Below are 17,281 nucleotides of genomic sequence, written 5' to 3' on the forward strand. Positions count from 1 at the left end.
CCATTTATGATGCTTGAGTTAAGAACAGGCCTTTCGTTGGTCATTGGCTCCATGATGTCATTCAGAGTGACTGGCTGCTGTACATTCAAATCAGAGTCAGTACTAGCAGGCACTGCCTCCTCTTCCTGTTTTTCTGGCTGGTGAAATATCTCAGAGACAGTGGAGGGTTCTTCCTCATGTTTCCCTGAAGGACAGGTGGGGCCAGAGAGGTTGCCTTTGGTATCCCAGTGTTCTCCGGATGCTGAGATTTCCTGCTGGTTTCCCCCTTCTTCAGGCCCTGAAAGCCCCTGAGCACAGACCTCTGGCCTGGCCGCCAGCTGCTCAAAGGTCCCAGAGGGCTGAGTATAGACTTTATCTGGCTGAGCACTGGCCCCAGATATCTGAGAAGACTCCAAAGCTTTGTTAGCCTCACTGGAGTTAAGGTCCTGATCACTACTAGTAACTAAAACTGGAGGGGAAGATTCTGTAGGCATTTGCTCAGGGCCCCCTTTGTTCTCTTTTGGCCACGGAAATGAAAGATCCACCTTTCCAAACCGTAGTTTTGGATCACTTGCTAGTACACTTCCTTTCCCCTCACTATTTCCCTCAAAGAGAGTTGACAACTTCTTAAAACTGGACATTAAACCAGTCTCTGCTGCTCTATTGCCAGGGGGGAGAGATGAGGAAAAGAAAGAGCTCAGTGGTTTCCCATGGTTAGTAGCAGAGGATGGCAAACGAAGCTTTGGCCAACTGGTCACATTTGGGATCTCAAAACGTGGTCTTGACTGCTCTGTTTCCTGGGGGACTGCAGGTGGATCTTTCTTGGCATGAATTATCTCACAACTTTCTTTGGCAGGAAGCACAGGGTCCTCCAGCAGAGGATGAGAAAAGCGCCCTTCGGTTTCCAGTGTGGTGCTCTGGCTCACACTTGCATCACTGAACAGTGTAGTATCAGTTTCTAGTGAACTGGCTGGATGCAGCTCCAGTAAGTCTTGGTTTGTGCAGGCAGTTTGAATAGCTGGCTCTGGCTCAAGAGGAAGAGGTGGCTGAACTGGAGGAAGCTCTTCGGCAATGCAGGTAGGATCTGATTGCAACTGTGTTGGCAGCGCAATGTTCTCTGCTTCTAATGATGCCTCTGTGTCTGTAGCTTGCAATATCCCCATGTCTCCTTCATCACTCAGAGACAATACTCCTTGCCCAGTATCATCGCCTGAGAAAGAAGATGTATTAATTGTTTCAGAACGTTTAAGTTCCAGAATATTTTCAGGTGTATTATTGTCTTCCATTTTGGTTGTTAGCTTAGGATCATCTGTCAAGATATCTGATTCTGGCTTTGCACTAACCACAGTCATTCTACAGTCACTGAGAGTAGATTCTGAATTGGGTGCTGTAAAGGCAACTTCTCTCCTTTCTGGAGGTGCTGATCCTACAGCATCTCTGGAACAACCATTTTGAAGCCATGAAGTAGCTGGGAGAGATGATTCTTGTTTGTATGGCTCTGGCTTGGGACTTTTGAAAATTCCAAATAATTCATCTTTGAGGGGCTGAGATGATGCATCAGAAGCAAGAAAGAAAAAGGAGTTTTTCTTTGGAGATTTAGCAGAGGAGAAAAGTCCAGAGAGTGTTTTGGGAGGTTCAATTAAGCTCCCAGAGAAAGATTTCACTTTGGTCACAAACCCTGAAAGCATGTCTACTGAAGATCCCAATGCAGATTTGTCTTTCTCTTTATCTACATCTTGGTTCTGAAGGTTCCTTGCACACCCTGGCTCTGGAGAGGAAGGGGCTGGCCCCAGGATCTGTGGTAAGACTTCATCGGGGGCCTTTTCTAATGGCAAGTTCACTGGTTCAGTAGTAAATTTCTCATTTTGGTGGTAGTTAGTACAACTATCTAAGTCATTGAATTTTTCAATTAACTGTTTAGTAAGTGAAAAGGAGTTGGACAGTGAGTCACTGGGGAAGGCTTTGTGGTTGAAAGCCTCTTCTTCATGGGGAACTATCCCAAGGTTCTCTGGGCCAATGCAGAATGTTTCAGCCTGTGCCTGAAATTCTGGTGAAGGAGGAACAATGTCTTTTTGCAACTCATTCATCTGGAAATCCACTGATGTTCGTGGTCCAGTATTGGAACTCAGTTTTTCCTCACAGTCCCTCTTCTCTACACTGAGCTCATCTGCAAGGGAGGTAACCTCAATTGTGTTGTTAATGGAAATACAAGGTGCCATTTGCTGTTCATGAACTACTTCTTGGGCTATGCTATCTCTATGACCACTGGAACTTTCTCTGGTCATTGTGCTACCACTGTCTACAAAAACATTTGTCTTCTTACAGGGCTGGGAGGTCACTGGAACAACAGTTGAAATGCTTTGTTTTTCCCCAGAGGTCTCCTTATTTTGATCCAAAAAGGGCAAGCTGAAGAAACTAAAAGTAGAGCTACTATGAGAGGTATCCTTCTTAATGCTTGAGCTAGCAGTGGAAAAAAAGGAAGGAAGTGTGAATAGCCCTTCTGCTTGAGATTTGGCTCTTGGTAGACTAGCAGAGGCTCTGTTCTCAGATTTTTCAGATCCAGTCAGAAAAGAAAATATACTCTTTTTGGTTGGTAACTCTGGTTGAGGTGAAGATGTTGTAGCCATGGAGAAACTCCAGTCTTTGTCAGAAAAATGATATTGTTCATTTGAATTTCTCTTGCTGAGGGTATCAAAAGATATTTCATTACTTTTTGAAGCTTCTGTCACTGTAGTCACACCACTAGTTTCTACTGAAGAATCCCTGGAAGACTCTTTGAGACTACTTGTTGAAAAAGATGAATTAGGTGACTGCTGGATTAGGTGGTCTCTGAATGGTACCTCTTTTACAGTCAAATCATTACCCTGGATCCCTCTAGTTGATGGTTCCTTTAACCTACTGTCATCGATAGTAGTCTGTTTGTTCAGTCTTCTAACTCTAGCCTTCCCTTTAGAGGAAATTGGTGCAGCAGGAAAGTTCCCAGCACCCTGGCTAGCTAGCTCTATAGGAGTAGGACTTGACCTGACCTCATCCTTATTAGTCACTGAAGAAACAGACATATTTTCAGTTGTCTGTATAGGAGATACATTGGCTTTAAAGAAATCCCCAAGGGTACCCCAAAAATTTGAAACACCAGAAGATTCTTTCTTTTCCTGAGGTGATATCTTGACATTTGTATCACCAGTCTTTTCTAAGTTTGGTGATCCTTCTTTATTCACCTGAGTTTTAAAAAGGTTCAAAAATCCAGATGACTGTTTTTCATTTGCTATCATACTAACTGAAGATTCTCTACTGAAGAGTTTCAGTGCAGTTTTAAATAATGTTTCCTCAGACTCTTTGGACGACTGGTCCTGGGGAAGCTCACAATTCTCATGCTCATCCCTACTATGCTGAGGTGCAGGAGAAACTGAAATATAGTCCATTGTAATGATTTCGTCATCTTTTACACCTAATTTAGCCTGAGGAGTTGTTTGGCTTAACTGGAAACCAGATTTTAACAAACTTTGCTTTTTCACATGAATGTTTTTATTTAAAAAGAATTCTTGCCTTATATTTTTGGTCAATTCTGGATGCTGAACATTGGATACTATCTGTCTTTCTGAATCCTTGAGAAGACTTTTTTCCTCATTTGGGGAGTTACCCTCTAATTGCTTACTCACAATTAATGACTGAAAGCCATCATCTGTGAGCTCTGCTAAATCTGACTGCTGACTGACTTTCTGCATGGCCAAAGACTCTAAGGATTCACTCTTATCAAAATTCAAAGTACTTCCAACTGAGGCACCCAAAACAGAAAATACTGAAGTCACTTTGTTCACTAATGATGTCTCTTCTGCTTGTTGTGAGCCTTTAGTCATATTTTCAGGATGAACCAAAGAGGCAACTTCTTCAACAGAAGGCTGAAGCCAATGGAAACTGGAAAGGTGAACTGATGAATCTTTAGTTAGAGGCTGGTTTTCATCTCTCTCTATAATTTGATCTCTGTTTAAGACATGATTACTAATAGTTTGGGGCTGACTTCTGAGATCTAATGTACATTTAGGATCTTCAGAACCACACGGCCTTTCTTTGAAAGATCTAAAATCTCCTTTAAACTTTTGACGATTATAGCCTGAAAAATCTAGTGGCTGATCGCTTTGGTCATAACTTGACTCTTTAAGTACTTGTGAAAAGGTTTCTAAATTTAGATATAAGGGTTCTTCACTTCTTGGCAAAGCTAAAGATAAATCAAGAGGGTCATCAATTGGTTCCTCTTCAACATACCAAAATATTTCGGCTTCCTCATCAAGTACTTTAAAACTACAGGTAGAAATAATGCTGTCATCCAACATAATACTTGATAGACCATTTGTCTGTAAATCACAATCCAAATAATCTTGATAAGAATCAGGTATAAATAAATATGCATACTGCCCAGTAGAATCAGTGAGAAGAGAATAGATATATTGACCATCATGAAACATATAATATCCATAATCCCCATCCTCTGATGGCCACCACACTCCATGTTCAAGACATGACAACCATTCCTGGTACTCATAACCAAAACTTGAAAAAACAAAGTTTTCATCCATCCTTAATGATTTTTGATCAGCTATGGGGCATCTAGTCTTTTCATGATCTGATGAAGAACTTAAGTCAATGGGTAATTCTTCTAGTGAATTATTAGCCTCATTAATTGGAAGAGGACCAGAGTTTCCATATAATGAGTTAGCTGCCCACACATCACCTCTTAATAAGTAATCTTCATTAAATGCTAACTGATTGAATGATTCATATGGTAAGTCACACCAAATGACACTGTTTGGATTTGTTCTCCACTCCAAGATATTTGCATTTTGATCTTTTTGGCAAAAATTTATCACTGAGTTTTCTGAGTCAAGCCACAAGAAAGCATCTGCTGATGGAAATCTATTTTGATTTAACATATAATAAACTGGCTGAAGTTTTCTGGAATTTTTAGACAAATCTTTTATGTCAGAGTCCCATTCAAAACAGAAAGGACTGTTCATCTCTTCAAAAGCCTGATAGTTGTTTGATTTATTGAGAATGTTAGTATTTAGTACAGGTGAATTTAACTTCTTTGAATTTTCATGTAGTTCTGCCTCAAGAACATGGTTTGGCATTTGCCTCTTAGCCATAGATTTATCCAAAAAACCTAGCTGAGCACTTGGAGCACAGTGAAGTACAATATTCTCAGAGGAGGGATGATGCTTTTCACTTTGCTGATTTTTCCCTGTAGGAGAACAATGATGATTATCAACCCCAGCATCAGATAATGGTATATTTTCTTTAGGTAACAAGGAAGCTTCTATGAAGCCAGAAGTTTCATGTTTTTCAACATGGTTCTTCGAGTTCTCAGAAGTCACACATGAAGTAGCAGGGACCTCATCCAAAGATAAATGCGTATCTCCATTCAAACTCTTCGTGTTGCCTAAAGACACGAACTTTGCTTCCTCCAGTTTATGATCAGTCATACTGCTATTTGATAGCAGGTTAAATATTCCAGAGATTAAACCTGGGGTATCATTCTTGTGATGGGAGTCATCATTTTTCAAATTTAATTCTTGACTAGACAAATTTTCAGCAGAAGAAAACCTATTAAACAGGCCAGAAAGGAAGCTTCCTTGGGTTTTTTTCTTGGAAGTCTTATCTATAACCTTATCTTCATTAATTTCATTAACCAAAGTAGATTTCGAAGTGGTAGAAATACACTCTAATGAAGAGTCTGATGCTACTGAAGATGCTGCTTGTATTAGACTCTTACCTTCTCCTAAAGGATCTGAAGTTATATGTTTTTTGGGCACAACTCCAGGGATAGCTAATCCATCTCTTTCAAAATTCTCTCCTGCTGTGTGGTCACTTGGATTTAATTCCTCTATGTTCCCAAATTTCCCCGGATCATTATTAATATTTGTAACTGAATCAGACTGTTTTATATTAAATTTGGCATCTTCAGGACTATTTCTTTGGTCATTCTGATTAAATCCCTCTGTACTGTCAAATTTCCCTAGATTATTATGAATATTTGGAACTGAACTAGATTTTATTGAACTAAGTTTGGCATCTTCAGGACAATTTACTTGGTCACTCTTATTAAATTCCTTTGTACTGTCAAACTTCTCTAGATCATCAGGAATATTTGGAACTGAACTAGATTTTATTGAATTAAGTTTGGCATCTTCAGGACAATCTATTTGGTCATTCTTTTTAAATTCTTCTGTGCTGTCAAATTTTCCTAGATCACTATGAATATTTGGAACATAACTAGATTTTATTGAACTATGTTTGGTATCTTCATGGCAATTTTTTTTGCTCTCCTCATCAGTGGTTACTGCTGAGCCATCATTAACAGTAACCTTGCTGTCAGTGAAAGAAAATTTAAACAAAGGAAAAATGCTTCCTTTCTCTTTTAACTCCTGTTGCTTTTCAGAATGACCAAGACCTCTAAAAAATGGAAGATTTAGTTTTCCACTAAAGGAAAAGGAACGACCATCTTTCTTAGAGCCCCTTTCCAATCCATCTTCCTCCACCTGGTGAATTTTCACAGATTCTGACAAACTTTCCTTTGAACAAGTCTCAGGGGAAGTGAGCAAAAACTGGCTAAATGATTTTCTGAGTGGCTCAAGGAAATCATCATTACCAGTAACTCTGTCTTCCTCTAATGGCTTTGAAGATAACTCTTTATTTGCAGTTCTACTGCCATCTATACAAGGATGTCCTGGAGTATCTTTGGCACATATTTTTTGTTGATCTGGTAACACAGACACATCTATACAGGGTTTTCCCTCCAATAGACTCTCAATGTCATCATTTTTACTTGCAGAACTAGCTAAGTTTGAAGGTTCACTAGTTACTTGGGAGGACAACAAATTCTCACTTGTGGGCATCTGAAACCAGCCCGTAGTTTCTTCATCACTACTATTTAATGCAATGATGCTACTATTGTGATTGTCAAGAGTGCCTTCCCTTTTTTTTAACTCCAAACCACACTCAACAAAGCTTTCTTTTCTCGGTGGCTTACTCTGCTCATCATCTTTTTTTGTTTCCTCCTTTTCTGAAAAGATTTTCAATGGATTTAACCTGCTGAAAACCGACTTTATAACCGAACTCTGACTCTGTAGAGCCGAGTCCTTTGCAATACTTTCTGTTGCATTCTCAAAGTCTAAGCTCCCAGTTTTATTGCCCATGTGCTCATTTTCAGAGGTTTTTCCATGTCTGCCTATATTCATATTATCATCTCTTTGAGAAGATAATGGAGATTGCATGGAAAGATCCTTTTCCAATACTGCCATGGCTCTGGGTTTAGATCCCAAATTAATCGCCTCTATTTGATTAAGAGTTTCTGCTTTTTCTGGAACTAAGGAAACCAACTTTTCCACAGAGTTTGTTAGATGCTTTGTACCTGAACCCACTTTTTCTGTGAGTGAACTAAACAAAGAACCAACAGCACATTTTACTCCAGTCAACTCAGGGAAAGAGATGGCCGTGTCCTTGTCATTCTTGACAATAGTTAAAGGTGGTATTTGATCCCCAGGCGTTCTTTGTTCTGCATCAACAGTACTATTTTGTTTATGTGATTTTTTAGTTTTTGAAAGTGAACCAAATCTATTAATCTCCTCTTCCTTCTCTGCTAAATATTCTGACACAGTTTCTACCAAACACTGAAGCTCATCCATTGTATCAATATGGTCCTCCTTGGGCTCCTCAATAGAGGAAGGGGTTATCTCTTCTATAGAGCACCCAGACAGATCTCCAAGTGTTTTTGCATCACAATTCATCCTTTGTAATGGCAATACTGAATTTGCTACATAATATTCTTCAGGAAAATCTCCAAGATGGTGGACACTGGATGAATGCCATGTTGGTGACTGTAAATTTTCCTGCTTATCAGAAATGGGGGAACCCAGAAGTTCATCAGAAGTACTACTAGTAGAATCTTCAAGAATATCTAATGAAGTAAAATTAGTGACATGCTGGTTTGAGCCAGATGACTTTTCACAGTGTCTTAAACAACGGGACAGATGATAATCATGACTTTCCAACTCAATGCGCTGCAGGCCACTCTTAAGCACAAATCCATTTTTGTAGGGGTACAAAACTGGGTACCCCATATTTTGTTTCTTATTTTCAGTATGGCAAAGGGTACAATTTTCAGTATTAGAGCATGTACTTTTGTAGTTAGTCTTAGTTTCAGATCTCTCATCATAATGCCTTCTTTCAGTGTCTTCAAAATAATTGTATAAGGGTTTCTTTTTTCTTCGTCTATCTAGTGTATCATATTTTTGAGGATACCTGGAGAAAACAGATGCTTCAACCTTAAATTCAGTAGATAATTCTGTTTGTTGGCTCTGACGTGGTGTCTTTTTCCTGTTCTTATACTTTGGTTGTTTCTGTTGGCTGTAGTATTTATCCATTTTTGAAAGGGTTCTAATTTCTTTTACCTCTGCTTCCTTCAAGTTTATGTTATTATTTTCTAGACACTCTTGTGATATTTTCCCCTCTATCTCCTTATGTATATCTTCTTGCTCTTCATAGTCAACATCAGAGAAGGCTGAAATAATCCTAATTTTTTCATCTTTAGCCCGTGAGCCTTGTCTGATGTGAAGGGATAAAATTGGAGGAACAATAAAGCAAAGAAAAAGGAAGAGACAGGGAAAGGGAAGAAAGAAGTTATAAGATTTAATACATGTTCAATGAGAAGACTAGAATAATAAAATTGCCAATGTGATAAAAAGCATTCAGACTAAAAAAATATGAAAAAGAAATCCACATGTTCTTAAATATTATATCAGTGTAGCCAAATAGCTTATTCCATATCAGAAAAAGAACAGCTATAATATCAATTTTTAAATGCTTCAACTTGCAAATTTTCATTGGTGAGCTTTTTTTTTTTTTTTTTTTGAGACGGAGTCTCGCTCTGTCGCCCAGGCTGGAGTGCAGTGGCCGGATCTCAGCTCACTGCAAGCTCCGCCTCCTGGGTTCACGCCATTCTCCTGCCTCAGCCTCCCGAGTAGCTGGGACTACAGGCACCCGCCAGGTCGCCCGGCTAGTTTTTTGTATTTTTAGTAGAGACGGGGTTTCACCATGTTAGCCAGGATGGTCTTGATCTCCTGACCTCGTGATCTGCCCGTCTCGGCCTCCCAAAGTGCTGGGATTACAGGCTTGAGCCACCGCGCCCGGCCTGGTGAGCTTTTTAGAATTCTTTTATTTTTCTAAGAAACAAACGAAAAAATTAAACATGTTGTACCAATATCTAGAATGTATTTGCAATATTAAAGTATACCATGAAAACATATCAAGGAATTTCAAGAAACCGAAATTTGCTGATAAATTTTTAGTCTAAAAAGAAGCCAAGCTGTTAACTTTCTGAAAGTTATATTTGAGGATGTATAGCCAAGAATATAGTCAAACATATTTCTTTTAACAAGAAAAAAATACATATAAAACATTTTTTTACTATCAGCAGAAGTCAAACTTTGTTATACTACAAAAAATAACAAATCATTTAAGGCATTATAATTTTTTTTTGAGACAGAGTTTCGCTCTTGTTGCCCAGGCTGAGTGCAATGGCACAATCTCAACTCACTGCAACCTCCGACTCCTGGGTTCAAGCAATTCTCCTGCCTCAGCCTCCTGAATAGGTGGGATTACAGGTTCCCACTACCAGGCCCAGCTAATTTTTGTATTTTTAGCAGAGGTGGGTTTTCACCATGGTGGCCAGGCTGGTCTCGAACTCCTGACTTCAGGTGACCCACCCGCCTCAGCCTCCCAAACTACTGGGATTACAGGTGTGAGCCACCGTGCCCAGCCTAAGGCATTATGATTTGCTGTTTGTGAAATCTAAAAGTTATATGCATTGAGGATCACAGTAAAAAGAAAATCTTTCGCTATACTGATTATAGCAGAAGTTACATGTGCGACTTATGAATACTGAAGATAGCCTGACCTTTCTTTCAGTTAGGTTACAGACTGCCTTCTTCTATGTACCAAGGTAGGGATGGAGAAAGAATCTACAGGCTAGGAGCTTATTAGGTCAGTGTGCTCTTTATAGATCTAACATCCAAAGCATTCATTTAGGAAACAGAAGCAAGATCAAAGCAGACACTTAGTCACTAAAAATCTTCCAGAAGGCCAGGTGCAATGGCTCATACCTGTAATCCAAGCACTTTGGGAGGCTGAGGCAGAAGGATCACTTGAGCGTAGGAATTCAAGACCAAACTGAGCAACAACGCAAGACCCTGTCTCTAAACTCACCATGTAGCAGTTTGGTGAGGTGGGCAAGAAAAGGAGATCATCCTATGGTCTGGTGAATTTTTTATTGATTGACTGAGACAGAGTCTTGCTCTGTCATCCAGGCTGGAGTGCAGTGGTGCAATCTTGGCATACTATAGCTTCAACCTCCCAGACTCAAGCAATCTCTCCCAACTCAGCCTCCCAAGTAACTAGGACTATAGGCATGCGCCACCAAATCCAGCTAATTTTGTTTATTTTTTGTAGAGATGCGGTTTCACTATATTTCTCAGGCTGGTCTCAAGCTCTTGGACTCAAGTGATCCTCCTGTCTTGCCTCCCAAAGTGCTGGGATTATAGGCATCAGCCACTGCACCTAGCCAGTCTAGTGAATTTTAGAAACTAAAAGGATAAGCTAAATTGGAATGATTTTTTGAAAACTAACCTCCAATCAATAAAATAACTGATTCAGGCAAGGATCAATGGATTCTAAGATCATTGAGTAAAAGACTATTGGGGAAACAGAGTATTGATACAGTCTCAGGTATCACTTCAGATATTATTAATTACGAAGGAGAAGAGGTTACTTTACACTGGAGAAATACAGCATATACCAAATTTCTTAACCATGAGATCAAACTAAACGTCACCAATAATAAGACAAACTATGTGCTTCCTGAATGCATGTGAAGGAAACATCCACCATTTTTGCCAAAAATGTTTAACCTGATTCTAAACATGAAGAAACAATCAGACAAAAACAAACTAGGGCATTCTCAAAACAACTGGCCTGCACTCTTCAGAAAAAAAAAAAATTGTGTCTTAGGCTAGGCACGGCGGCTCACGCCTATAATTCCATTTGGGAAGCAGAGGAAGGTGGATCGTTTGAGGCCAGGAGATGGAGCGCAGCTTGACCAACAGGGTGAAACCCCATCTCTAAGAAAAATACAAAAATTAGCCGGGCATGGTGGCATGCACCTGTAGTCTCAGCTACTCGGGAGGCTGAGGCAAGAGAATCACTTGAACAGGGAATGCTGAGGCTGCAGTGAGCCAAGATCACCCCATTGCACTCCAGCCTGGGAGACAGAGTATGACTCTGTCTCAAAAAGAAAAAGAAAAAGAAAAAGAAAAAGCTTCTTAAAAGACCAAAAAAACAAAAAGTAACGAAATTTTTGCTAAATTAAAAGAGGCTAAGGAAACATGAAAACCAAATGCAATGCACCACAGTTCTAGATTGGATCCTGGACCAGAAAGGAACAAATATACATACAGAACATTATGGAGATAACTGGGGAAATTTAAATATGGTCTAAACATTAGATAATAACATTGCATCATTAAACTTCTTGAATGTGATCATGATATTGAGGTTATATAAGAGAAAGTTCTTTTTCTTAGGAGTAACATGCTGAAATACTTTCTGATGAAGTAACACAATATCTGCAACTTACTTTTAAGTGGTTCAGAGAAAATGTATGTGTATATAAATACATATTAGGGAGAATGAGATAAAGCAAATGTGGTAAAATGTTAACACAACTGGTAAATCTAGGCAACATGAATATGGGTGTTCACTGAATTACTTCTCTAAATTTTCTTTAAGTCTGAAATTTTTTTTTCATCTTGGGGCAGGGGAGAGCACATAGGTATGTATTTGCTTTTATACTCATAAATATATGACAATAGTCTAAGGAAGGATACATAAGAAACAACAGTAGGAAGGGAATTATGAAATAGGAAGGGAATTATGAAATAGGAAGGGAATTATGAAACAGGAAGAAGATAGGGTACAGGAAGGTAAGTGTGGGTGGGAAACTCTTTATGCTGTATTGTACCTAAACATTTTTTTTTTTTTTTTTTTTTTTTTGAGACAGAGTCTTGCTCTGCCGCCCAGGCTGGAGTGCAGTGGCCGGATCTCAGCTCACTGCAAGCTCCGCCTCCCGGGTTTACGCCATTCTCCTGCCTCAGCCTCCCGAGTAGCTGGGACTACAGGCGCCCACCACCTCGCCCGGCTAGTTTTTTTGTATTTTTTAGTAGAGACGGGGTTTCACCGTGTTAGCCAGGATGGTCTCGATCTCCTGACCTCGTGATCTGCCCGCCTCGGCCTCCCAAAGTGCTGGGATTACAGGCTTGAGCCACTGTGCCCGGCCTGTACCTTAACATTTTTTAAACCACATAATTGTTTTATATATTTTAGAAATAAAATAAAATTAAAGTTCCAGTAAAAAAATATATATATATTTTTTGAGACGGACTCTCGCTCTGTCGCCCAGGCTGGAGTGCAGTGGCCGGATCTTAGCTCACTGCAAGCTCCGCCTCCCAGGTTTACGCCATTCTCCTGCCTCAGCCTCCCAAGTAGCTGGGACTACAGACGCCCACCACCTCGCCCAGCTAGTTTTTTGTATTTTTTAGTAGAGACGGGGTTTCACCGTGTTAGCCAGGATGGTCTGGATTTCCTGACCTCGTGATCCGCCCATCTCGGCCTCCCAAAGTGCTGGGATTACAGGCTTGAGCCACCGCGCCTGGCCTCCAGTAAAAACACTTAATCTGCTATAAGAAATCATATTGGTTTTCTTCTAAAGTTCCCAGGGAAATATTTAGGCAAGAAGGACTATCCAATCTGTGATTTTTCTGTTTTTAATCTTGGCGAAGGGTATAGCAAACTCACTGAGTCAGGAAGTGGGGCAGACACACCCCAAGTGGGCCTGTCCTGATCAGTTGAAAATCACTGATCATAAAAATAAGTATTCCTTATGGCAATGTATAAACATTCCTTATGGCAATGTACAAACATGTGGAAGAGAAAAAAAACTAATAATCGACACAAAATGACTGTAGTTTGGCCTGTGATACTGCTACCCTTCCACTTCCTCTTAAGGTTAAAGCATCCAAATTCTTGTTTCCAATTGCATCATGAGACCTGGATATTACGAAGAGAAAGTACTTTGTGCCCAATACCCACCTGATGGCCCGCCGCTCAGGATAATCAAAGTCATAACTTTGCATAGAATCATTACAAGAGTCCCGGGAACTGCCTTGAAGTAGCAGCTGCTGCGGCAATCCCACCGGCACAGGGAACTGGTGCACAGAAGTGTTGGGCTGGGAAGTTGTATGGTAAGGAGGTGGGATGCTGTTGCTGGTCTCACTGCGATAGTCACTATCTCGGTCATCGACGGCACTATCAGGGTCTTCAAAAGCTATGGAATAAGCACATTCAATGAAAGCACCCCAGCTTTATTTAGTTCTTCAGAATTATTTCTGCTTCTAACTTAGTAGTAACAAGTCTGGACCTTGAGAACAAAAGCAAGCTAAGCTTCACGTGAGCCCAGTGACCTCAGAGCCATGAGCAGAACAGTCTCAATTAATACCCACAAGTCTCTCTTCCTTATCACAGGAGATAGTATACTTAGTTTAATTTTAGTGCTTATTCTTAGAGGAGCTCCAGGTTGCATTTTCCCACTGCAGAATTCTTTGGAATTCTGCTTCTCCAACTATCATAACCATAATTAAAAACTGCTTTTAAATGTCAAAAATACAGTCTGGTCCTCTGTTATTAAAGAAAGGGGAAGGGAGCAGAGGTTTAAAAAATTAGCTTTTTGGCCAGGCGTGGCGGCTCCCACCTGTAATCCTAGCACTTTCGGAGGCTGAGGTGGGTGGATCACTTGAGGTCAGAAGTTCAAGATGAGCCTGGCCAACATGGTGAAACCTTGTCTCTACCAAAAATACAAAAAATTACCTGGGTATGGTGATGTTCACCTGTAATCCCAGCTACTTGGGAGGCTGAGGCAGGAGAATTGCTTGAAACCAGGAGTCGGAGGTTGCAGTGAGCTGAGATGGCACCACTGCACTCCAGCCTGGGTGACAGAGCAAGACTCAGTCACACACACACACAAAATATATATATATTCGCTTTTCATATCTTGGGAAAATAACAAAACTTTGTTTAATGTCTTGGTGTTTTCAGACTTTTAAACATACAGACTGTACCAAATAAGGTCCAACATCAGAAGCTGGTCCTGGAAATCAGGAGGGTCAAAGCCAAGGCTTGGAAATCAAGTCAAAGGCTCTAGATGCAGCTGAGAACAGTAGCACTCTTATGGTGCTGCTGCAGTGTTGGGTTTTTCTAACAATTCCTGTCAAGCACCTACAACCTAGGCTCAGAATTCCCATCCAGAGGATGGGCTGAGAGAAGAAAAAACATATGCACTGCCAATGGGATCTTGCTGACAATGCAGCCAATATCTAACAGCAGTAACTACAATTTCATAGAATTATTTCTGCCTTTCAGACCAGCACCTGACTGTCTACAGTTTTTTCTTAAAATTAGCTTAAAAGACCACACTTACAAATCATCGCTGTGCTTGGAAAGGGAGCTCAACCTAAGAGTGCTTTGTAGCCTATTTTACAAAGAGGAAGTCGTATCTGACACCATACCCTTATGTGTATGATTAACAGGGTTCCACATGTCCTTTCTTGACAAGTTCCTATTTGGTTCACAATGAGGAAAAGGAATGTTCACCATCTCAAAATACAGATACTTTTAGCAGAAAATGAACTCATGTTATTAATTTTAAAAGATGATCTTGGCCAGGCGCAGTGGCTCACGCCTGTAATCCCAGCACTTTGGGAGGCCGAGCGGGTAGATCACCTGAGATCAGGAGTTCGAGACCAGCCTGGCCAACATGATGGAACCCCTATCTCTGCAAAAATACAAAAATTAGCCAGGCATGATGGCAGGTGCCTGTAATCCTAGCTACTCCGGAGGCTGAGGCAGAAGAATCACTTGAACCCAGGAGGTAGAGGCTGCAATGAGCCAAGATTGTGCCACACTCCAGCCTGGGTGACAGAGCAAGGCTCTGTCTCAAAAAAAAAAAAAAAAAAAAAAAAAAAGATAATCTTGTAGCATTGTGGGCAGTGGAAGCCTCCTGAAGACCGTAAGGTTAGGCTTTTACAATTGCTCAGGCAGGAAATAAGGACTTGCATCTATACAGTGGAAACAGAAAAGAGTTAAAACTAGGAACAGAAAATTCCACACAGAATTGTAAAACATAGGGCCATATGGAAGATAATAGGGAAATGACCCCTTGGCTTCTGTTAGACAACCCGGTAGGATAAGAGTTCCAGTAAAAGAGACAGAGCACAAACATGTAGGTTTTATAGATAAGGAAGAAAATCTGAGCGTTGGACTCTCGATAATATTTGTGGGTACAGATGGGAGATGGGGTAAGATGATCTTATGAGCTTTTCCTATTTCAGTTTATGGTTACATGTGAACATAAAAAAAGGAGAGGAGAGGGATTAGAACCCCAGGAGGAAAAATATCAACATGAGAAAGAAGCTAATGTTCAAATGGTCAGGAACAATTATTAGTAATACTTGACATTTGGAGCAAGTAGTCCACTGACCAGGGCAGGAGTAGCAAAGCTTGAAAACAAAAGCAAACAACAGGGATGCAAAGCATTCTGCTTACAAAGCACTCTGATGACATATTAGGAAAAAGAGACTTTGGAAGCACTGGTTTTAGCCCTTGATGCATCTGCTGTTCTGAAGACAAGAAAAATAGGACCCAGAGACAAAACCATATGCCACTCAGACTTAATTCTTTCTGAACCCACAGAAAGAGCAAGTCTGTAGAAGTTAGTGCTGGACTATTCATGCATACAGATGAGGGGGCAGAGGCAACAAAGAAGACAAAACCAGAGTTCTACTAAACTCTGGCAGGAAAAGTATTAGCACATAACCCAGAGAACCAAGATTCAGTCTCCAAGGAGGCAACCGCGACAGACAATCCTATCGCTTTTGAGGCTGGAGAGTGCAGCTCAGCCAGAGTTAGAAGCCCACGACCCAAATCCATAGGTTTTACTTTCTCCCTGCATGCGACCCATTACTCCTAAATAATGCTCTGCTTTTTGTTTATTTTGCTAGGCTAACCGGAGGAATACTCTACAACTTAACTAAAGGCTAACAACATTTCTACACTAAAGAAATAAAGGGCAAATATTAAGAAACAAAGCATCCATGGAAAGAAGAGGTCGGGAGTATAAGATATTATGAAAAGCAGGAGAGGGCAGGAGAGAGAAAATACTAAGGAATAAAGTGAGACAAAGGAGAGAAACAGAAAAAAGTAGTGACAGGCAATCACCTCCAGTTTTCCTAAAAAGTAAAACCTCCTGGCACCAAGCCTGATTAGAAACTAAAAATGGAAATTCAGGAAAATGTGTAACACTTCAATTTGAATTAAATAACTGTGTTTTTAATGTGTCACTGACAATCTCTTATTGACTCCACAATTTACCCCACAGCACCATGTCGACTAGACAAGAAAAGCCCTGGCTTTACAGAGAGAAACTGAGTGCAGGTTTGGTTGGTTCAGCCTAAGAAGGAACTAGAAAGCCAGTTTGAGGGTAAAAGTTGAAAAGCCCCTGGTAAAGTCTATTTGAAAGATGGAAAATTAAAAGGCTGGGAACACCTATTCACTCAACTATTCAGTAAGTGCCTACACATGCAAGACTAAACAACAGAAGACTCAGAATATAGAGTCAGTCTAGTAGGAGACAGAATATATAGATACAAATATTGAATTGCTATACAAGGCAGTTAGTACCATGAAAATAGCACAAACCAAGTGCTATGAGTTAGAAGTAAAATCACTTCCTGATAGGGTAAGTAAGGAAGCTTTACAGAGGAGATGGCTTTGAAGAACTGGTTTGTTTTTAATAGGTGAAGATTAGAGGCAGAGGGGAAATATCTTCTAGAATTTGGATAAAAGCAGTGGCATGATTAAAGGCCCAGTGGTGGGAAAGGCTATACATTTTTGAGAAACTGTTTTGTAGTTCATTTGATAGGTAAATAAAAGGACACACAGGAAATGACAGAAAATTAAAACCTGCAAAAGTAGGCTGGGAAGGTCATCTAACCTGGGGCAAACAAAGATGGGCCTCTGAGCACACAGCAGGCACTCAAACAAAATCCAGTGAAATACAGAACAATGAGGCCCTCTAGTATGTGGTATTCCTGGATTGAGTCCTGGATTGGTCTTTAAATCCACAGCACACCTATTAATAGAACTT

General features: G+C 40.3%; 1 protein-coding gene across 3 annotated transcripts in view; it reads right to left on the reverse strand.

Moving 5' to 3' along the window:
* UNC13B (unc-13 homolog B) overlaps window positions 1–17,281 on the reverse strand; it is a 229,891-nt gene that overhangs the window by 96,653 nt on the left and 115,957 nt on the right. For 2 of the 3 annotated variants that reach the window (XM_010385830.2, XM_030920052.1), the window contains exon 8: window positions 13,174–13,408. In XM_010385830.2, the coding sequence (XP_010384132.1) occupies window positions 13,174–13,408 (235 nt within the window). Of the gene's footprint in view, window positions 1–30; window positions 8,275–13,173; window positions 13,409–17,281 lie in introns of all 3 variants that reach the window. The other variant, XM_030920050.1, reaches the window with a different exon arrangement.

The sequence above is a fragment of the Rhinopithecus roxellana genome, chromosome 16 (genome assembly GCF_007565055.1).
Source record: "Rhinopithecus roxellana isolate Shanxi Qingling chromosome 16, ASM756505v1, whole genome shotgun sequence".
Lineage (NCBI taxonomy): Eukaryota > Metazoa > Chordata > Mammalia > Primates > Cercopithecidae > Rhinopithecus > Rhinopithecus roxellana.